General features: G+C 46.9%; 1 protein-coding gene across 3 annotated transcripts; it reads left to right on the top strand.

Moving 5' to 3' along the window:
* Nucleotides 1–793: 793 nt before the first annotated feature.
* On the top strand, nucleotides 794–8,550 carry PLEKHF1 (pleckstrin homology and FYVE domain containing 1). Of its 3 annotated transcripts, none has more exons than XM_068693407.1 (2): nucleotides 794–885; nucleotides 6,145–8,550. In XM_068693407.1, exon 2 carries the CDS (start codon nucleotides 6,157–6,159, stop codon nucleotides 6,976–6,978), a length of 822 nt encoding a protein of 273 aa, XP_068549508.1. In that variant the 5' UTR covers nucleotides 794–885; nucleotides 6,145–6,156; the 3' UTR covers nucleotides 6,979–8,550. The 3 variants fall into 3 exon arrangements, with proteins under 3 accessions (XP_068549508.1, XP_068549507.1, XP_068549509.1); XM_068693406.1 differs by lacking the exon at nucleotides 794–885 and adding an exon at nucleotides 895–1,671; XM_068693408.1 differs by lacking the exon at nucleotides 794–885 and adding an exon at nucleotides 1,690–2,133.
* The last annotated feature ends 14,038 nt before the right edge of the window (nucleotides 8,551–22,588 follow it).

Raw genomic sequence — 22,588 nt, forward strand, 5'->3', positions numbered from 1 at the left:
TCTTGAGCTGGATAGATGCTCCCCAGCCTGCCACAGTCAGCTCTTGGGGCAGCTGGGCCAGTTGGTGCCAGGGCTGAGCATGGAGCAGCACTCAGGCTCACAAGTGCCCAGCACAGGCACCTGCTCTGCACCTCTTGGCACCGACAGGCTGCTTGGGCACGCTTCCCACAAGGACAGGGAAGACCCCACAGCTGAGCTTGAGAAACAACCTGAAAACCCTCGCTCAGCCCAACAGCCTCCGTTGCAGGGTCTGTCCTCCCAGATGCTCAGGAAGGTGTGGATGGCCTGACCCTAGCATCTGCTTCCTGTGGCGTCGCGGGGAAGCTCCATGCAGCTGCCCGAGCACTCCAGCTCCAAAGGGCACCACGAGCTCCCAGCACACATTAGCATTACCTAAGAAAACGAAAACCCGGGAAGAAAAACATTTCTAAAGCCTTGACAGGTCCATCGGTTCCCATTAAAAATAGAAAAGCCATTAGGGCGAGCGAGCGCCTGAATTATGCATGGGCGCGGGCGGCTCAGCTCTCGTCGACAGAGCCGGGAGCTGCGAAGGCTCCGCCGCCTCCCCCCGGCCCCGCGCCAACCCCCGGCACCGCGGGGACACCGCCCCGGGGCGCCCCCTGGCGGCGGCGCGCCCCGCCCGAGCGCCGCCTATTGGACGGCGGGCGCGGGGCGGGCGCGGGGCGGGCGCGGGGCGGGCGCGGGGCGGGCGCGGGGCGGGCGCGGGGCGGGCGCGGGGCGGGCGCGGGGCGGGCGCGGGGCGGGCGCGGGGCGGGCGCGGGGCGGGCGCGGGGCGGGCGCGGGGCGGGCGCGGGGCGGGCGCGGGGCGGGCTCTCGAAGGGGCGCCCGGCGCGGAGGGAGCTGCTCGGAGCTGCCCACTCGGAGGTACCGGCCGGGGACCGGGAACGGGAACGGGAACGGGGGGAGGTTGTGCGGGCGGCGCGGTGTGGCGTTCCGGGCAAGCCGCCGGGGTTTGCGTAGGGAGCGCGCCCCGTTAGCCCGCAGCGGTGCCGGGGAGCTGGCGGGCGCCGTTCCGCAGCGGGGCGGCCCCGCCGCTCGGGAAGCCCCGGGGCTGGGAGCGGGCTCGGCGCTGGAAGGGGGGCAGAAAAGCAGCTCGGGAAGCCCCGGGCGCGGCTCGGCCGGGCGGGGGGCGCTGCCCGTGTGCCCGCACGGGGCACGAGAGGGGGAGATGCTCCCCCCCGGGTCCTGCTGTCCCGTACCTGTTTCGCGTTGGCACCGGGCTGCCCGAGCACGTGCCTTTAGGGCGGAGCCGCAGTCTCCTTGCTGGAGGGCCCGAGGGCTTCTTAGGGCACGGGACAGCGGCGGGGCGCCGGGCTCGTGCTGCTGAGCCAGCAAGGCCAGTGAGAGGGGTGCAGGGGGCTGCCCGGCTGCGCTGCTTGAGCGGGTGCATGGGCAGAGTGGGGGACAGGAAGGCAAAGGAGGCCGTTCTGGGAGTTTGGGGTTTTCCTTCCCTCCTCACGAAGCTGTTCGGGTGCCCCCAGAGCTGGGCGGTACGTGCAAGAGCTACAGCTGAACCTGAGCGACCGACTGCTGGCCGGGACAGCATCAGTCTGAGCTCCTCTAAAGCCCCTGCTTGGCTGCTGCCCCACTCTGGCCCCACGTCCCAGAGGTCCTGAACGCACCAAGCAGCAACACAAGAAGCTCAGCATGGTTAGTCCATACCCCACTGGGACAGGTGTCATTTCTCAGCCAAAGGCCTGATGTGACAGCCATTCCCAAAATGTCCAAGCCCTAAAGCGGGGTTGCCACCAGCACTGGGAGGGCACTGCCAGCGCCCTCCCGTACCCCGGTGGCTCAGCAGCTATCAGCACGCGTGGGAGGGAGGGAGAGGCAAGCTCTAATCAGGCAGGGAGAGGAGTGGAAGGATTTTTATTGCTCTAAATGCCTGCCCCGGGCACCGAATGCCTGGATAAAAGGTGACCACCTCCTGCTGAGTGTGCTTTGTGAGGAGGAGCTCCTGGCAGCTCTGACTCCAGAAGAGACTTCACAGCTGGTTGAACCAGGAGGGAGCGAGGTCTGGAGAGAGAGGAGGCTCCGAGCATTTGCCTGCTGAAATCTGCCAGCAGATCTGCTCTCAACGTGCTCATCTCCGCGGGCCAACCCTTGCATTTGGTATGCGTTATGTATGCAGGGAATACAAGACTGTCAGTTAGGGTTGACAGAGGGAACTGAAGAACCAGGTAGAACAGCTCACAGCTTTGCTAGGTCCACGCCTTAGATACAAACAGCCTTGAGAAACCTACTCCAGACTCACTGATCCAGGAGCTTAGGACAAAATGCTCTGCCTGGCATGCATCAACATGGCTATTTATAATCACAAGTTAACAAGCACTCTTTGTTGAAAGATGTGGAGTTGAGTGAAGACAAAATAGTATTTTTTCCTTTGAATGCCAATTGTATAAATTGGGTTAATATATTCACTGCATAGTATTTGATCATGTGAAAAAAAAAGGAACTTGACCAAAAAAAAAAAAAGAAAATCAAACTTTACCATGCCAAAAACTCCCATGTAAAGTAGAACACCAGTAAAAGTGCATCTTCCCTCTCTCATTTAAATTGTGAACGTTTCTGCTACGAGATGCTTATATGCGTGTATCACTTGGTAAATAAGCACCATGATCCTGCTGATGTCGCAGAACAAACTTGAAGAAAGAGGGAAAAATATATTTACCAAAATTAATCAAATAGATTAGAAGTTATATCTTGATTTTTATATCACATCACTGTTGTTCCTAAAGGCAGAGACGCTCACTTCACAGTAAAGGAAACTGCAGTAATAGTCAGACTCAGAAACTGTCATAGGCAGTACTCCCATTCCAAGGCAAAGCTGAGCATTATTTGCAGTGAGTCACAGTAGTAACAAAATCAGTTTGTGGGTGATTAGTCAAAGCAAGCAGTATCTAGAAACTCAGGGCAGGATTAATCTCCCAAATGGTGGGAAGAGGTGATGTGCCCTTACAGATGGCTGTTTCTCCCCGCTGACTGAAAAGGGAGTGCAAAGATGCATGGAGTTATTTGTCTGAGCCTGGAGTTAAGCAATGTGAATCCTACCTAGGATGGAGTTATCTTTTCTTAGTTAACTCATGGATTTTAAGTATGTAATGACTCAGAGGGATGGAGATTCCTCCAAGTGGGAGTGTGACACGTAATGGAAACTTGCTTTTCTTTGTTTTGCGTTTCTGGATTGTGTCCATCACCTGTCTATCCTGTTGTCCTTTTGCCCCATGCAGCAAGTCCCTGCCTACGGCAGGGGGGTTGGAACTAGATAATCTATGAGGTCTCTTCCAACCGAAGCCATTCTATGATACGAGAAGTCCAAAAGCATTCTGTCCTGCTTATAGGCCAAAGAAATCCAACAGATAAAGCTCTCACCTCAATAGGGCTTGCACTCCTGTTTGAAAACGATCTAGCTTGTGTGTCTTGGCTCTTCAGGCACAGTCTTTACATCTGGCAAAATGTTTTCATTTCCCCTGGGATCTGGTGCATGGAAAACCCTGGAAATAGAGCTGTCTCAAGTACCATACTTACTTGAGAGCTTGGACTGTGCTTGTAAAATGCATAGAATAAAAGACACAGGAGAAGAGTTGGTCTCTGTGATCTGCAAGCATTAGGAATCAAGATCAGCGAGAGCAGGATAAACTGCTTGATTTATCCCAGTTGGTGTTGCTGGTGCCAAAAATTCTTTACAGCATTTTGTAAGGAAGGGAACGGAGTCTCTCTTCTCTCCTGATAGCAAGTACTAAGTACTAAACAGTGGGGTTTTGGGGCATTACTTGGGCTGCTGCTGATTGTACCATACCTGTGCATTCTTGCACATCTGGCAGTAGCACGCCCCCAGTAGCTCAGCATGCCGTCAGCTCATGGCGACCACCTCGTGACTACAAATTGCTGGCACAGTACTGATCTCAGGAGAATGGGGCATGGGATCATTTTTGCAATCAGCCAGCTGGAGCCTGCTATTTTCTCCTTGCTTTTTCTTGAAAAAGCCAAACAAAAATTCAGAAGTTTTCCTACTTCTTCAGAGTTGCTCACTTCTTTGACTTCCTCTGAAGGTATTTTGTTATACTGCTACCGTCTCGCTGATGCTTTTGTTATAAGTAGTCGTATTGTAGTTAATTTTAAATTGCATTTCACGCTGGAGAACATACACGAGTTGATGTTTAACATAAAACAAATCCATCAAATCTGCTCTGTCCAAATCTGTCAGATCTGCTCTGGTACTTGAAGACCCTGAAAATTCACATCCTTACAGGGGGAAGTTGGAAGCCTCACGATCCTCCCTGTAGTTCAAGGGAACAATTCACCTTGGGATTGTCCTCTTTTAGTAACTTGTCAGCTTCTGTTCGCCTTACTGGGTCGGTATCCAAGCTGATCCCAGCAGCTCTTGAGTGAGTCTTGGAAAGATTTCTGTGGAACAGACAGGGCTGGCAGAAGCCATGCTGGCATTCTTGCAGTCTCAGACAAGCCCTGTGCTGCAGAAGGTGCTGTCTTCGTGGATTAACTAGAAATCCCAATACTTGCCCTCACAGAAGCCAGAGTTTCAGAAGTGCTGGCCACACAACACTTCTTGCTTAAAGCTATTTTTGCAGAGATGGTAATTTCATTCAGGTTCCCCACGGGACTAAACCAGTATCTGTTTTGTGCAGGCTGTAGGGAAATTCTAAACATCCTGGCCTGCTCTAGAGAAAAAAAAAACTGGGGACTCAGAAGAATTGAATGACCTGTTTGTTAAATAGCTTAGGTAAGACGTAAACAGCATGCAGCAACCTTTTACAGCCACTATGTGGTTTCCCTTCCAGCCTTCTGAAGGGGTGAAGGGCAAGACAAGAATGTAAATCATGATCATCCTCAAAATACCCAGCTCAGCATATTGCCCTCTTTCTCTTCCCTTGCCCCTCCAGGTTGCAGTGCTCCATGGCTGCAGGGACTCTGTGTAAGAAGGATGGGAAAAATTGTGGAGGCTGGTTCTATGTATTAGTTATTCTACAAAATGCTAATAGAAACTAGGGCTACACACATCCCTGTGATCGCTGTGCTACCTCGTGATCTCTGAAATACCTCGCTTTAAGAGGAAATGACTCACTTTCTTGTGGATTGTTAGGCCTGAATAGCCTCGATGCATCACAATGAAACACAGAGGGAATTAGGTGCACTGAAAAATAGAACTTGCAATGTAAAGCAGTTCTTCACTACAAACTGAATAGCAAAACATTTGCTTTTGCTTTGGAGTTACTTTTATCTATGTTTAAAAGCAAGAAAAAAAAACCCGGGTTGTATGAGAAGAAGGGTGCAGAGGTGTAGGGAAGGGTGAGCGTGCGGCATGCTACTTCCCTTTCAGCAGAGATCAGACTTTTCAGAATATGTCTTGTAGCTGGAGGAACATGCAATAGGCAGCTGAAACAGCTGGGGCAGTGGCGGAACGGGTTGGCTTGTGTGGGCTTATTCATTCAGATGATGTTGTTTTTTTTTCCCCCTACCTTTTTTCTCCTTTTTGTCACGCACGGAGGATCAGTGGGAACAAACAATAGAGCACTCTGTTTTGTTCCAAAAGCCTGCCTGAGCTCTGGCCTAAAATGGCATTCATTTGTGTGTGTAACTGTGTGTGTGTGTAACTGACCCTCGGTGAGCGTGCTGTCAGAGATGGGACGCTTGCTCTGAAGACCACGGGTGCCAGCAGGGTGCCTGTGCAGCGCTGCAGCCACACTCACCGGCCAGGACGGGCGGTGGGTGCTCCTAGCACCCTCTGGCTTCACAGTACAGCAACTCCACAGCAAGTAATGCACCCACGTATGCAGTACTTAGACCAGCCTGCCTCCTTTTATGTGGGAATGCAGTTGTACTGGTGAAAAGCAGAGTTGTAATGGAAGAGGTGACCGTATTAGAGGGCTTCCATTGCTGTAAACAGAGCCAGCCCAGCAGAGACCAAGCTGTTGTAAAGTGGGGACAGAAGCTTTGAAAACTTAAAAGGCAATAATCTCACATGAAGAGTGGCAAGGAGATGGCTCCTAACCCCAGTCTGCATTAGAAGCTCCTCACCTGTGCATACGTTTGATGCTTGGCCTCATCCTGGCACAGTTTGCTCAGTGCACTTCATCACTTCCTTCTTTATTTTCCTCTCCTCAGAGTGAGCCGGAGATGGTGGACCACCTCGCAAACACTGAGATCAACAGCCAGCGCATCGCTGCTGTGGAAAACTGCTTTGGGGCTTCTGGCCAGCCCTTAGCTGTGCCAGGAAGAGTCCTCTTAGGAGAAGGGATTTTAACCAAAGAATGCCGCAAGAAACCAAAGCCTCGCATATTCTTCCTTTTCAACGACATCCTGGTGTACGGGAGCATAGTGATTAACAAAAGGAAGTACAATTCCCAGCACATCATCCCCCTTGAAGATGTCACTTTGGAGACGCTGCCAGACACCTTGCAGATGAAGAACCGCTGGATGATTAAAACCTCAAAGAAGTCCTTCGTGGTTTCTGCGGCCTCCCTGACAGAGCGGAAGGAGTGGATCAGCCATCTGGAGGAGTGCATCAGGCACCTGCTGACAAAGACAGGCAGGCAGCCCTCCACGGAGCACGCGGCCCCTTGGATCCCAGACAAGGCGACAGACATCTGCATGCGCTGCACGCAGACCAAGTTCTCCACCCTCACTCGAAGGCACCACTGCCGCAAGTGCGGCTTTGTCGTGTGTGGGGACTGTTCCAGGCAGAGGTTTTTGATGCCCCGGCTGTCCCCCAAGCCCCTGAGGGTCTGCAACCTGTGCTACAGGCAGCTGCTGGCAGAGCAGAAGAAGGAAGCAGAGGCTGATTGCCAGCAGCTGGAGCGGTACTGTTCTGCCATCCCAGGCTGCGAACCCTCCAGCGGTGACGACAGTGACAAATCCGACGATGACAAAGCTGACCAGTGGCCAGCAGACACGGAGTTTTATACCTCAGAAGTATCTTGGTCATCTTTCCATAGCTGACCTCCTTGGGAGTCAGTGGAATTTAAACACTGGGAAGCCAACTTCTGGCCTTCAATGCATGTCCTCCTTATCATTTTCTCTGGAGGCCGTATCTGGGAAGGTGGATGTTGGTTCCTGTTTGTGCTGCCTGCGAGGGAACAAAGGGTCAGGGTGTTACCCCTTGTCATTCTGAGAATGTCTCGCATGCGGAGAGTGACAGCCTAGTGAAGAGCCTGGACTAGAGACCTGCAGATCAGTCTTGATCCAAACAAGTTCACCCTTCTGTGCCTTAGTATTCCTGTCTGCAAAAATAGAACAATACTAATTTTTTAATTTTTTTTTCTCAAATGCTTTGAGATTACCCTCAGGAGAAAAAGGAGCAAATCCTTGACTTAAACATGCTTGCCTGCCAGCGGTGAATTTCTCTTTCAGAGGCAAGGGAAGCTCCAGATAGGGCAATGCAGAAAACTGGTGCTTTTGCTTCCCATGATACATTTTCTTAAGGAGAACAGAGAACTTCCAAGGCTGGCATTTTTCGTAAGCATTAGATCTACTTCAGGTATTCTCACTGCAGGTGTGCAAACCTGACTGGATAGCTGCTTATCAGCGTGTGGTAAGATAGGCACAGACTTTGATTTCTACACCAAGGTTTCTGAACTTTGGAAACACTAAGGAAATTGTGCTGTGAAAGCAGAGGGGTCATATGATGCTCAAGGTGAGCAGCCTTAGCAAAGTGCTGGAGCATTTGGCACTTTCATATTAAAAAATATATATATAATTTTGGTGATACCGGGCAAGAAGGGAAGGAGGAGGGGAGGGGAAGAGGGACAGGTACATTTATAGAAAGAAGGGAAGGAGGAGGAAGCTTACTGCATTTGAATCAAGTGCAGAATCCCAGACCTCACCTCCCGGCAGTTTCACCAGATTACCAGAACCTGATGACCTCAAGCCTACCACATAAAGGGGTAGCCCAGTGAGGACTTGTTAAAAGTCTTCAAAAATCCAGGAAAATATCCCAAGTAAAGATCCTATGAGGTTCAGTATTTCAACCTCTACTCCCTTCCTGAACCAAGAAACTGAACATTCATTTTGATGCTCATTTCACTGTATCACTCTCACAAGTTCAAAGTTAAGGTCCTTAATGTGTTTTCAGGATTAGAACCCAAGCAAGTTATTTTGAGATGAACTTAAAACATTCAAATTGTTAGAAATGAACTGTGTTTATTCAAATATTTTATCATAATGTAGCATGGGAGTACGTATACTGAGACTTAGACAACAGCAATTATATTGCAGCAGACATTTCTACAAACTCAGTTATTATTTTAGTATATTTTTGTATTGTGTATCTTAAATTCTGGGAAAGGAACATATCCGAGGGTACACTGCCGATGTTATAAATCATTTCCATACCAGTATCTGGTCCAGACACTGCATTGCATATCAGCTGGCCAGAGTTATTTTATTAAAAAAAAAAATTAAGCTCAAAATAATCATTTGTACTTTCTTTTGTAAACTGCCACTGTCAAATGAATTTGTATTACTTGACTGTGTGAATAAAGATATGGCCAACATAAAGAAGCCAGAAAAATATGTCACTGAAATGTGTTGTTATTTAACAGGAGTCTTAAACAAGGGATGGGATAAATGTGCTGGTTCAAGCATGGCTAGCCAGCACAAAATCCAGCTCTTAGCAACTCTTTAACCATGGGATGAATGTTCTGTTTTTTTATGTACTACCTGAGGGTGAATACGTTCAAAAAAATTGCCAAATCTGATTCCATCTTTCTTCTTACACCATTTTATCATCATCCAAGTCTTTCCAAGTGTTTTGCAATCCCCTGCAGTAGTCTATATTAATTGCAATAGTATTCTTCTGGTGGGGGCACGGCTTACAGCAGATCAACAAACCTTATGACCTGAACAGATGTTTTTTAAAGTAATAAGTACACTGAGTTCTGTTTTTTCCATCCCTCTTCAAGTTTAGTTCATAATTCTGAGCAGCGGTGATTGTTTTTATAATGCCTCCCACCCACCAGAAGGGTGTATATGCTATGCAAACAGAAACTGACCTTAAAAATAAACAGCCATCAGAACAGTTCAGGTGCCAAAAATAGCACAGTTGTTGAATCAGCATCCATAACTTAAGTTCCAATTCTGTATTCCTTAGGCAAAACTCTCAAGTTTCTTCCTACTAATTGGCTCCAGAAATATATTCCAGTTCTGAATCTACTCCTTAGTGCTTTCAGAAATCAGTTTGTCTTTATCTTGTATGTCCAAAGGTCTTACTACTATCGGGCCCCAAAAGACCTATGAACTGTTTTTACCCACTAATGAAGGCCAGTCACATTTCTTACAAATGCCTTCTTGTAGGGCAAGATCTTTCTGTAATCACAGTGGCAAAAAAAAATAAAAAATATGAAACCCAGATACTTTTTTTGTGTGCATGGTATAGTTCATGTAATTTCCCAAAATGCACAGACCTTCCACCAACTTACTTCCCCATTCCTTACAGAAGGAAGGTATGCAGAATGATCAAAGGTCGAAGAGCTGTGACACCCTTGAGAATAAGGGTGACAAGCATGACACATGATGCTATTTTGAGTATCAGTCTGAATGTCGTGTTTTGGACCTGAGGTGCACATTAGCGTCTGCACTTCCATAGGCTTCTGACAGACATGCTGGCTTCCTGTACCTTAAAATTCTTTCCCACAAAGTTTTCCATTACTGCTAGGCTGTCAGTCAGTGCTATTCTCAACTACGCAGCCATGCAGACAGAGCTTTTGGGTATCACACAGCTGCTGCAAGCCCTCACTGTACTGAATTGAGAGCAGGGAGACCCAGAAAGGCTGGGGCTGCTGCAGATTTGGGAAAACACTTCACGCAGAAGACCTAAGAAACCTAGCAATTATTAAATTCATAATGCATGTGGTAAAAGGAGCATGCTGAGGAAAACATGAGGAAATTTAAACAAGGCCTCTTTTTCTTTCTCTTCTCCTTTAATTTTATTACCCAAGCTTGGGAGCTCAGCACTGGGATTAGAGCCTGGGACTCCTGGCATCTGGCCTGCTGAACACATGGGTTTTACATCATGGGCTGTGCTATTACAGCAGTCCGTCTTGAAGTTTTCCAGCCTGATTCTATCTCCAGTGCATTAACGGGGCATTTCCTTTTTTTTTTTTTCTTCCTTTTTTTTTTTTTTTTTTTTTTTTAGCTAAATAAATCTGTTAGCAGGAATTCAAGAATTCATTAAAGTCTGCAAACCCAGCAGGAAGGAGACCGGCAGCCTGAATGCTCAGTTCAAAAAAAAAACACATACAGGTGGGGGATTTGTGGAGTCACATCTTCCTAAAAGACTCCTAAATGTGATGTGTGGGGATCAGCTACAAGAAGAATTTCCTTGTTCAGACTACTGTCTGAAGGTGTCAAACCCACATAGCTCAGCACTGCACAACCATCCCCACCATGCACCAACCGTGCACTTACCTGACACTGGGGTAACCTAGTTCAGGAAATGAGACTGGCTGAAAGCTGGTCTTTCTGTTCCTCGAGTCAAACCTGGAACCCAGTCACTTTAAGAAAAATGCAAGAGATTTTTGGCCCTCAAAAAAATCATTGCTTTTCAGCTGGGCACACAAGGCAGAGGACAGTCCCCATAGCTGTCAGGAACAGGAAGTACATTGGTGCACTGAACAAGGAAAACAAAACTCAAATGTTAACATCAGACCTGCTGGAGATTTTCCAGCAAAGTGACAGAAAAACAGAGTTATGGCTATGCCATGGTGAAATCCACATCAGCTCTCCAAAATCCATGGGAAGGAAGAAGAGACACTACTGCAGCAGCTGGTCACAAAAGCAGAATGAAAGGTAACGGGGAGATTTGAACTGTGAATAAACCAAACACAAAGGATCAAAGAGCTTTAGTGAGAAATGTGTGCTAAGCCTCCCCTGAGGCACAGCCAAGGAACACCACAAACCCCAGAGCATGGTGCTGACTCAGCACAGCGTACAAACATCTGAAGGCAGTGCGATGAAGCGAGCCAGCTTCGCAGTCAAATTCTTGCTGCAAGTTACTCAAATAGTCAGTTTTTATCCAGGCAGGAATTCTGTCTGGCTCTGCCACAGCCCATGGCCAATTCCATCCCACTACAACTGCAAGGCAGGTTTTCGTTTTCCTCAGCTTGGGATTTTTGGTTAACAGAAGGAACTGACAAACACAGATGGCCCCAACCACAGCAGAGCCTTAAAGTGACACAAACTAAAAACAGAGGGTTCTGTTTCTGACTCTTTCTGCTCCAAGCCTTGGACTTTTCAGAAAGGTGTTAGTAGAAAGAGGACATTAACCTACGTTTACTGTCACTTCCATGGTGGACACAGTATCGCAAAACAGCTCCAAAAAGACTCGTGGCCAACCAACCATGACCTGAGCACTGGAGGTGCTCTCCTGATCATCTGGGGAGGAGAGCTCAGCTCCCGTGAAGCCATGCACTGAGGGCACAACCAAAAGCCAGGCCTGGTTTATGCTCAGTGTCACACACAACAGAAAGCACTGTGTGGCACGCATGTATGGGAAAGAGCCTTTCCTGCCCGTGCAGTTGTTCATGAAACCTCAAAAGAGAAACAACCGTCAGTGCTGTGATCTCGAGACAGCAACCCAAGGAGAAGAGGCATGCAGGGGAAAAGTATCAAACAGAGTAACACCAAGCAGCTCGCTTTGAAGCTGGCATTTGACTTCATTTCCAGTCAGGCACAGCAATGACAATAAACCATGAGCAAGTTTTCTGTAAACCTCTGAGAGAGACGTTGGCAGCCAGCGGCAAGTTACACAATCTCCCCCATTTGTTATTACAGGAAGGAGGGGAGCTAAATACGAGAGGTTCTGCTTTAAGAGGGCTCTCACACACTGCTTATCCTGAGGGGAGGGAGGAATGTGCCCGGCAGAGCAGCCACTGCCCAGCGATGAAGCCCTGGCACCAGCCTAGGGCTCGCTGGCAGTGCCACGCAGCCTCTCATCGCTTCAAGGAAACGCCTTGTTTGTATGTCGCCAGTGCATATTTGGGCTTTATATTTTTGTCCTAAAAACAATGTGAGTGTTTCAGTGAGAACTTTAGAAAAACAGGATTTGAGCAAGGAAAAGCATTAACCCAAGGCCAGGCAGGCTTATTTTCCTCTGACAGAGAACAACAAGAAAGAAAAGGTCACATACGGCCTTTATCAGGAGAGTTACATATAAGGGAAAAACAGACACCATAGCGGTTTCACGTCTCAAGGCTCTTCCAGAGATGCCAGAGGGAAAAATAATGGTGGCACCGAGGCCTCTCAGCAGGCTTGTTCCCACTTCTGTCGAAGCTCACCGATGGAGCTCAGCCATGAGGAGGCAGCCCTCACATAACCGCCTCCCTGAGACAGCTGGGGTGAGCGTGTGGCGGCGGCCCCCTCAGCGACCTGCTGCAGCAGCACCTCTCCCCACACATGACACGCTGCCTCGAGCCTTACCAGAGCCACGGGGCAAGCCCGGTGCCTGGCTTTTCAGGGCAGGAAAGCAGCACTTAGAGCAGCACCCGCTAATTGACCTGACAGCCTGGATGGCTCAGATAACATACTGCAAGACGGCAAACCAAAACCACAGACCAGAACAACCAGCACCAAGGTCACTGCACCCGAGTTGCAACTACTTCATTTCCATCAGTCTGTCTTCAAGAATGTTTACTCAGCAGCAAGTTTCAGATAAACCAGAGTTTCTAGCTCCTTCCAAAAAATAGGCTCAAGCAACCTTGTTTACAGAACAGCCTCCAAAGGCCAGGCAGTCCAGCAAGATTTTACTGTGCACAGCTTTCTTAGCCAGCAGGTATTTTGTACATTCCTTCAGGATTTTGCATGCCTCTGTGCTCCCCTCAGCTCCCCCGCAGGACTGGGGACAAGCACACTTGCCCAGCCTCAGTAGCAGCCTGACACGCAATGTCACCAGAGGCATGACAGCAGAGCTCCTGAGCCACCGCTGCCCCATCGCCTCTCCTGCAGTGGGAGGAAGCTCCACACCACTTGCAGCTGTGTTTCGTCTCAGAGGAAATGCTGGTTTTCGCTGGCTTGGCAGGATCCACCTGCTCTCCCTGCCACACTCCTAGCACAGCTGATGTTATTTAATCACAACAGTGGAGCTGAGGGAGCAGTGGAGCTATGCATTAACTCTGCAAGGGCTTCTGCAGCAGAGCTTTCGGCTGTGGTTCTCAAAGGATAGACACATTCACCCCCAACCCTAAACATAGATGGGCCAGTGTCAATGGCACTGGTCCTATGGCCATGGGAGGGCTTGGCCTGCAGGGTTTCAGGCTGCTTCCATGTTTGTTCTTTCTCCTAGTACCAGGTAAATACAAGATGTGCAGGCCAACAGGCTGAGCAAACCCATATATCTGTGCTAGGTCCCAACAGACACTTGGGATGTCACACAGTGCAGCCATCTGTTCGCACGGAAGCAGCCTTAATGATGAGAGGTTCTCCAAAACCCAACTGGTAAAGAGCTATGGTGTTAATGAACAGAGGATGACAAATAGAGACTTGTGCCTTGCTGTTTCAAGGTTTCAGCAGTACCATGGATATGATATGATACAGCAGTTAGAGGTGTGATAGAAAAACACCATCAGTAGATGTACAGCATGGATTTTCCTACTATTGTACCATGCACCATGTCTCTGCACCATGGTGGCATAAAATTGGTTCAAATTGGCCACGAGAAATGCTAGTTAAAACTAGCCCTGGATTTTTCAGATACCCCCATGGAATCACAGAGCTTCTATATCTGCTCATTACTTGCCCCCGGCTGTACAGTTCCACTGGCTCATTTCTGTCTCACTCCCTTGGAATGAAGCAGGAGGCACAAAGAGAGATGGAAAATCTTCCAGCACAAGCCCAGCCCCCAGAGCCTCCTATTGTAGAGGCACTGCAGGACTACACACACCCATGGAGTTTGTTTTCTAGCACAGAGCATTGAGAAATGAGACCAAGATTTCTGAAATGGCACTTCCTAACATTAGATATTTTGGTACATGGCAGAGCTACTGAGTTACAGACTTGCTATATGTGACCACAGCAGGATTATTCAGATTTGAAGCATACTCCCTAGGCACATGTTACCTCATAAAAATAGGATCTGTGATGCAGCTAGTGTAGCTGCCAGAGCAAGGACGGTCCCTCATATCATGCCTCTGTTCCTCAACCTCACCCCTTACATGAGCTTCAACTTTGCAAGCATGCTGGCAATCACTAACAAAGCATTCAACATTTTAAGCAGACATTCTCTTTCTCTCCTCAGGGACATGCAATAACCAAAGTCCTGCACATGACCAGATTACAGAAGCAATTCTAAAAGACATATTTGTCATTTTACACATTGCAAGTTAGAGACAGATTCTGGTAAAATAGAGTTAATCCTCTACACAGCTTCCTCCATTTCAGTGTCCTCACCACTCAGGAGAATCATCTGGAAAATTCACGAATCATGCAGGGAGACCGTTAATGACTGCAACTCCTCTTCCACTTGGGAGATGGGGGAAGAGTCCTGTATTGGAATCAAGCAGAGGAGCAAGTCATTAATCTAAGCATGAGCCATGCAGCTCCCACAAGACACACTTCCACAGGCATTTAAAGAACCAGATGTAGTAATAACAGTTGTTTTGACCAAAACAGACTGATCTACCTCCAGTACTGTTCCACCTCCCACCCAGGAGCACTTGAACTTTCTCCTCCTTGCCTGTCCTCTCCCACCCACTCCTCCAGCAGAATTTGTCTCTTGTGTTTTGGAGGCTGAACTTTCCTGGAGACAAACTCACACAGCTATATGGCCCCTGGAATGTATGCTGGAATGTGGAAAATACACTGTGCTTTAGGAAGTTGGGTGTCTGGTAGAATATGTCTCTTACATTTATGTGAGGCGCATTCAGCTATATCTGTGAGTGGAGTTTGATGCAGTTCCTGGAAGAATAGCAAAACAGGTAAAGAGAGGGAGCTTTTTTATATACACTTTAAATTAGTTCTGTGAGAACAGTTTAACATTCAAAAAGAAGTGTGAAGAACTGTTCAACCAGCATATGGCCCATATGTAATGTCTCTCTCTAAAACAACTTTCCCTTCTGCAAAACAAAGCAACAGCCTGACAGTATTTTAACATAACTTCCACTGAATTTGGGTATGAATCAGAGGAGCTTTGCTTCTTTAAAAATACTGTCTAATGACTTTGATTCTGGTGGCACAGAGGCATTTTCTTGTTGGTGAAAACAATAAAGGCATTTGTTTTAATCTTTAAGCTGATAATGCAATTTTGAGAAGATGAAGTATCTGACTGCAACTGACTAAGAAAGGTTAGGTTTTCCTAATTGCTTGTTTATACACTGGTAAGTTTTCAGGGAGGAAGGCTCCTTTCCTGAGAAGGAATAACAAGCACAAAGGCAAATGGGCAGGTCTTCCCCTGTTACAGGAAAAACATTTTAAACAATATTAAGTGTGCTGCACTGTTTTCAGAATGTGATTTCTTTGGCAGCACATGTCATATTTTACTTGCAGTAGCGTATATGTTGCCACAACACTACAGAAATTGTGTGCTAGCATGTGTTTGGGATAACATATCTAGTCTTAATGAACCAGAGCCGCTGCTCACCTACCTGAAAATCCTTAGGGAAAGCGTGTAGCAAGCACCCACAGTGATACTTCCGCTCTTTTAGTCTCTTGACAACCGGTGGTTGAAAGCTTCTTAAGCCAGTGTTTGATCCTGGACTTGTGTGTTTAATAGTCCTTGCTGGCCCTCTCTACCATTAATCTGCCAAAAGAAAAATGTGTTCAAAAAGCGATTAGGCATCTAGACATCCTGCGTCAATTAGTTCCACAATTCACTTTTCCACTGTGTGAAAAAACACTTCCTTTTACCTCAATCATTTCAATGGGTACACCCTGACTTCTATGCAATGTTATTTTTCTTTTTGTTCTTCTCCGTACTGTTCATGGCCTTTACTAAAGCTCCCTCCATTAGTGTCTTTTCCAGGTTAAACAGTTTCAGACTGTTCAAAATCTCTTTACTCAGATGCACTTCCACACCACATTATCCTTCTCTGAATCTCTTCTAGCTCTATAGTGTTCTTTTTGTCTCAAGAAGGACTAATCAGAGACAGTCAAGCAGACTGTACAGAGTGCTCAAAATGTGGTTGCAACCTGGGTTTATTTAGTGACATAACAATGTTCACTGCCTTTTCTCTCATCTGGCCTTTCTATTTGCCTTCTGATCTGCTGCTGAGCACTAAGCTTATATTTTCACAAATCTGTCCACAGTGACCTCAAGCTCTTTCCTGAGTGGAAATAGGTCTTTCAGAGATCAGCATTATGGCTATATAATCAAGGTTATCTTTCTTCGATTAATATTTATTCTACTGACCATTCTACTGATCAGTCACTCGAGTTCATGCTAGCAGTAGACGCAGACAGGAGGTAGCAGACACTGGAGTACTTGGAGCATATGATTTATCTGTGCAGAAAGGCACTGAAATCCTGCAGTTAAAATAGAGCTTGTGCACTCTTACTGCACAGGTCAGCACAGCACCAGCACACAGCGTGACCTTGGTTTCTGTTGTGACCAGTACACACACAATTCTTTTAAGTACAACAAAGCACCATTAGCACACAAAATGGAGCTCTTCAATTCAGCATAGCAGAGTGCCCAGGTTTAACTTAGGTTCCAGTGGCACTGGAACCACATCTGCCAGACAGTGTTAAGAGATGGGTGTGCATCAATGGAAATGAGCTACTGCAAAACACTGGAACTACTTTGTTAAACACTTGGCATTGTGCTGCTTTGCATGAATATTTGAGGTTCCCCAAGTTGTGCCAAAACTAACCAAAAGAAATAGGACAGCTTTGGAGTTGACTCAGTTGTTGGGGTGTCAAGGATATAAGCAAAGAATAGCTGCTTAATTGATTTCCTGAATCCAATCTGAAGACGCCATCCTGTTTTGTTTTATTGCATAACAATATAGTACAGTTAAATACACACAGAAAAATACCTTTGTCATAAGGCTACTTGGCAGATTAATTAGTATCACTAGAGCACTTTGAAGACGTAAAACACTACAAGAGAGCTCCTTAGTATCCTCATTGCTAGTTATCATTAGTGGTACAATGTGAAAGCTAATCTTTGACCTTTACTCAAGTGGGATGTGCTACAGCCACTGACAACAGTCCAAGTCCCACAGGGCCTGGGCTGGGGACAAAAAAGACTGAAGGAAGGATTAGACTCAGCAGCCGCACAAGCTCCTATAGAGTTAAACTTCAGAAACTGAAGAAAGCCTCCAGCACACAAATGTCTGCCAGGCAATGCAAGACTGTTAAATGTGGTTATAGAACAAATATTTTTATATACAGGTTCCTGGAGAGAATAGCTGTGAAAAAGCAAGCAATCCCCTTTTATGGAAACCAGCAGAAACAGATTCGATTAGGGTCATAATTAGGGTAAGGGTTAGGGTCAGAAAGAGAGAAAGTGCAGAGTGCTGTTGTGAGTGGGGTTGTGTAAAGACTGACAAAGGAAGTGGAGGTCTACCAAAAGGCTTCCGTTGTGAGCACTATTTCGTGTGAGCCTTAAGTGGGGCTGTTGTTGGGTTAGAGCCATAATTAGGGTAAGGAGGCTCTTTAGGCCTCCAGAAGGTTCTAGAGAGCACTAGAGGGCCACAGGAGGCCTCAAGGGTACACTGGAAAGCCTCTAGAGCATTCTAGAGTGCACTAGGGGTCACTGGAAGATAGTCAGAGGGAGCTGGAGTGCACTGGGTGGCCCTGGTAGACCTGTGGAAGATCTGGAGTGGAGCAGAGGGCCACTGGAGGCCTCCAGTGTGAACTGGGAGGCATTTATTTCATATGGAGGACAGCAGGGAGCCCTGTGAGGCCTCTAGCTTGTACTGGAGCTCTCTGGGGGACCCTGGGTAGCCTTGCATGTTCCCTAGAGCACACTAGAGAGCCCTGAGAGATCTCCAGGGGGCATTAGAGCACACCGAGGGCCACTGGGAAGATTTCAGGGTGTGCCAGACTCTACTGGGAGGCCCTGAAAGAATGTAGGGTGCACTGGGGAGAACTGGGTGGCCTCTAAGGGTATCCTAAAGGAAACTGGCTGTGGGCTGGGAAGAAGTTGGATGTGATAGAGGGCACTTGGAAACCCTGGGAGGCCTGCAGGAGACACTAGAGCGCACTGGGGGCCATCAGAGGCCTGAAGGCTGTACGGGGGGGCCTCTAGGGCACCCTAGAGGACACTAGGGGCCACTGAGAGGCTTTTAGGGGGAACTAGAGTGCACTGTGTACTCCTGCGAGACACAGACGGTCTCTAGGGTGGACTGGAGATTGATGGGAGGCACACAGTGAGCACTGGAAGGCCTTCAGGGCATCTTAGAGGACACTGGAAAGAGCCGCGCAAGGCCTCTTGCTGCCGTTAGAGCAATCTGCGGTGCCTTGGGAGGCCTCCAGGGTGCCCTAGAGAGCCCTTCGAGGCCTCCAGTAGACTACAGCAAGGGGCTGGGGGAGCCCCCAAGGGTGCAATAGGAGGCTCTGAGGGCAGCCAGGATGCAGCGGAGTGCACTGGCAGGCCTCCAGGAAACTGGGAAACTGGGAGTGCTGGGAGGCCTGCAGGGGGCACTGGGGCACAGCACGGGGCACTGAATGGGACTGCAGAAAGCACTGGGGAGGCCTGCAAGGCCTTCAGGGGGTACTAGAGGACACTGCAAGGCCCTGCCAGTCTTCCAGAAGGTCCTAAGAGAGCGCTGCAGGGCCACAGGAGCCTCTCAAGGCTGTATGAGGTGGCCAAGAAAGCCACCAGCATCCTGGCTTGTATCAGGAATAAGTTAACCAGTAGGACCTGAGAGGTGATCAGCCCCCTGTACTCTGCTCTGGTGAGGCTGCACCTCAGGTTCTGTGTTCAGTTTTGGGCCCCTCACTGCAAGAAGGACATCAAGGTCCTGGAACATGTCCAGAGAAGGGCTACAAAGCTGGTGAAGGATCTGGAACACAAGTCCTGTGAGGAGCAACTGAGGGAACTGGGGTTGCTTAGTCTGGAGGAGGCTCAGGAGAGACCTCATTGCTCTCTACAACCGCCTGAAAGGAAGTTGTAGGGAGCTGGGGGTTGACTTCTTCTCATAGGTAACTCGCAATAGGAGTAGAGGGAATGGCCTCAAGCTGCACCAGCGGAGGTTGAGGTTGGAAAACAGAAGAAGGAGTAGCGGAAGGAGTGGTCAGACATTGGAATAGGTTGTCCAGGGAGGTGGTGGTGTCACCGTCCCTGGGAGTGTTTAAGGAAAGGTTGGACGTGGTGATAAGGAACGTGGTTTAGTGAGTGATATTGGTGGCAGGGAGATGGTTGGGCCAGATGATCTTGAAGGTCTTTTCCAACCTTAATGATTCTCTGATTTGCTTTCTCTCCTTCCCTTCCCCCTCCCCCTTTAAACAGTCTTGCTATGTCTTCCCTAGGACACCAGAAACAACTAATTTTGTACAGTTCCATTTCCTGTTCCTTTAAGTTCCTTTAGGTATTGGCTTCATTTCTTACAGAAAGGAATGCTCAAAAAAATATTTCAAAGAATAAAGAAAGGCCTGAGATTTTTGAATTCAGAGTAGAAGTACTTTCTCATAACTCCTTTGTACTCAAAAGATAAATAAAAGATAACTCAAAAGATAAAATTCTTCAGCATGCCTTAGCTACTTAAGGGCCATTCACAGAAGAAATTTAAACCATTTCCATAAAGAGCATTACAATTTCTAAATAACATATAACGACATTTGAAATGAAATTTGCGTTTGTTTGTTTGTTTTTTAAATGAATTTTACCTAGTGCTACATTACCTCAAGAGAAGTGTAATGTGCCCTTCGGTGATTTTGAAATCAATCCCAGTGCACAGTAATTCAAAATTACATGGCAGGTCATAATTACATAACAGGAAGATACAAAAGACTAGTTTCACACACACACACACACACACACAAAAGAAAAAATAAATAAAAAAAAGAAAAAGATACTTAGATTTGTCTAACTTCATAATTAATAATTATAACTAATAATTACTATGTTGAAGAATCACAGTTGTCAGAGTAGAATTCATTACAGTGTAAAAACCTGATCTGGAAAGGTTTATTCTCCATACTGTATCTCTGCTCTTAGCTCTCTGGAGAGGTAATTCATCACCACTCCTGCCAACTTCTGCTGGTCATAGGTAGTGAAAATGCAATTGAAACCACAATACAGACCAGAGGATGAATCCAGAAGACTGAACAGGGAGGAGCAAATAATAGCAATGAAAGAAGTTTCCATCTGATTCTACAGCATATTATCTTAGTCTCAAGCCATTACCATGTTTATACAGCCTTGCGTATGGCTTCAGGAGAACAACCAAACAGCCCCATTCAAATATAACTAGTAGATTGTAGTTTACAAATCTGCCAGGCATCTCCTCTTTGTCCTAATTCTTGCCATAAATTATTCGCTTGGTATTCCTTCTCTCTGTTTTCTTCTCCATTTTCTTATTGCTTCTCTCCATTTTTCCACAGCCTGAAAAATACATAGATATTTCTGTGATCTGTAGAAAGGTAAAGATGAAACTTCATGTTTTAGTTAGGGGCTAATAACTTTAGTTCACTGCAATACAAAGCTCTTTTTTTAAAAAATATTATTATTTTTTAAAGCTTTCTAACCCTGCTGAAAGTCTGCTATTCAATTAGTCTTGAGTTATATATCAGCTGGTCAAGCAACATCAGCCTTTCTAAGAAGCTAGTGCTTTCTCCATAAGAGCGTTTACTCTGGGGGAAAAATATGCGTTCCTTTTACATTACCAGTAGTCATCTCCTAGTTGCGTTGTTGCTGCTAAACTGCTAGTGTAGACAGAGCTCAATAGGTTATACCAACATACCAATGCATCGTCACAGGATAAACCCTGTGAACCTGGCCATATTTCCCCAGTTATCACTGCTGAAGCTGCTGCAGTACTGGGGAAAAAAAGGAAGGAAGTGTATTTCCACATGAAATTGCATATTTTTAACTGAAATTGGTATAAATGGTGTATGACTGGAAATAGGTGTGTGTGAAAACACTGAAACATCAATTAAAAAAGAAGCCTGTATTGATTAGAAGAGGTGCCATTTCATCAAGTTGAAGGGTGTGCTGTTTCCATTGAGCCCAGAAGATCCCCCTTCAATAAGACCACAGCACAGACTTCTTGCTAACAGAAAACCCTGCACTCTGACATAAAGAGAATGTCAGAGGTGGCAGCAAATCACACATGCCATTCCTTCTGTTAACCCAGTGGGCTAACGGGATAACAGAAAGGCTAACAGTAAAACAATAGTAAAAGTTTATAAAAGATATCTTAAGGGAGATAAAAGATTAGCCCAAAAGTTAATTCATCATTGGCAGTCAAGAAGAAGCTGGAAGATGAAGATTTGATTTGTCCTTCATGTCATACAGAAGCAATCCTGGTCAGACTATTTGAAAAGATACATCATGGGAGTATGACTGTATAAAATCAATTTGCTTAGTGACTTTGAATAATAGAATCACCTTTCCCTTCCATGAGATCTATTACTTAGTTTTATAACACTAATTTTCTATAAAACAACCAAAAAGGAAAAAGGCATTCTAACCATCACCATCTAGTCACTGTGTTGCAATCGTCAAATAGCTGTTGTCTGAAAGAAATTGGAACACACTGAGTCTTGGGAGCTTTTTACACTATGTGTACTGAGCAGAATTTCACTTCCAAAGAAGAGCTATCCGAGCACACCCAAGCCCTCTGGACCACAAACTTTCCTCTCTAAAAGTGAGATGAATGTTAACAGGAGGAGTGGATAGCACTAATTCATACTCACCTGGTGCACTGAAACACATATGACAGGAGCTATAAAGTGCAAGCTATAAAAGGGGAATGCAGTTCTGCCAGGGTACAGTGGCATATAATCAAGTTATAGTGGACAGTATCACACACCACACAACTGGAAATATCTCAAACAATATTGCATGAAATGATCAAATCATAACAACACAATGCTGACATAATTGTCACCTTGCACAGCTCTCCACCAGTAACTTGGCATTGTCATTGCCATCCCACCTAAAAGCAGGTCACTGGGGGGAGCTAAGTGACTGCCCAAGTCACCCAGAGAATTCTTGCTGCAGCAGATCAATCAGCTTCTTTAAACTGCCAGAAGTTGATCAGCAAAACTTGTCTCCAAAACAATCGTTCTCAAGGTGAGAAGGCATTTGCAGCACAGGCAGGGAGGGAAGAGAACCAGCCTGCACCTAGAGGAAACCCAAATACTGTTTTTGTCCCTGGAAAGAAAGAAACCCTACAAAGACAGCTACACAGCACCCCCTATTGTCAGCAGCTCATGAAGACTCAGGGTTGTGACTGCTCTTCACCAGCAAAGCCCTTTACAGCCACTGGTTTGCAGTCCTCGAAGAACAGGGACATGACCTGCAAAAAGTGCCAACATAATGCTGATTTGTGTTACCTTGCATGCTAGGGGAAGAGGTGAGAACCGATGTGACAAAGACAAACTCTCCGAGCCAGCACACCCTCCTCAGCTGGCAAGGCAAACACCCTGCAGAACACTATGGCAGGGGGTTGGA

This window comes from Anas acuta, chromosome 10 (assembly GCF_963932015.1).
Source record: "Anas acuta chromosome 10, bAnaAcu1.1, whole genome shotgun sequence".
Taxonomy (NCBI): domain Eukaryota; kingdom Metazoa; phylum Chordata; class Aves; order Anseriformes; family Anatidae; genus Anas; species Anas acuta.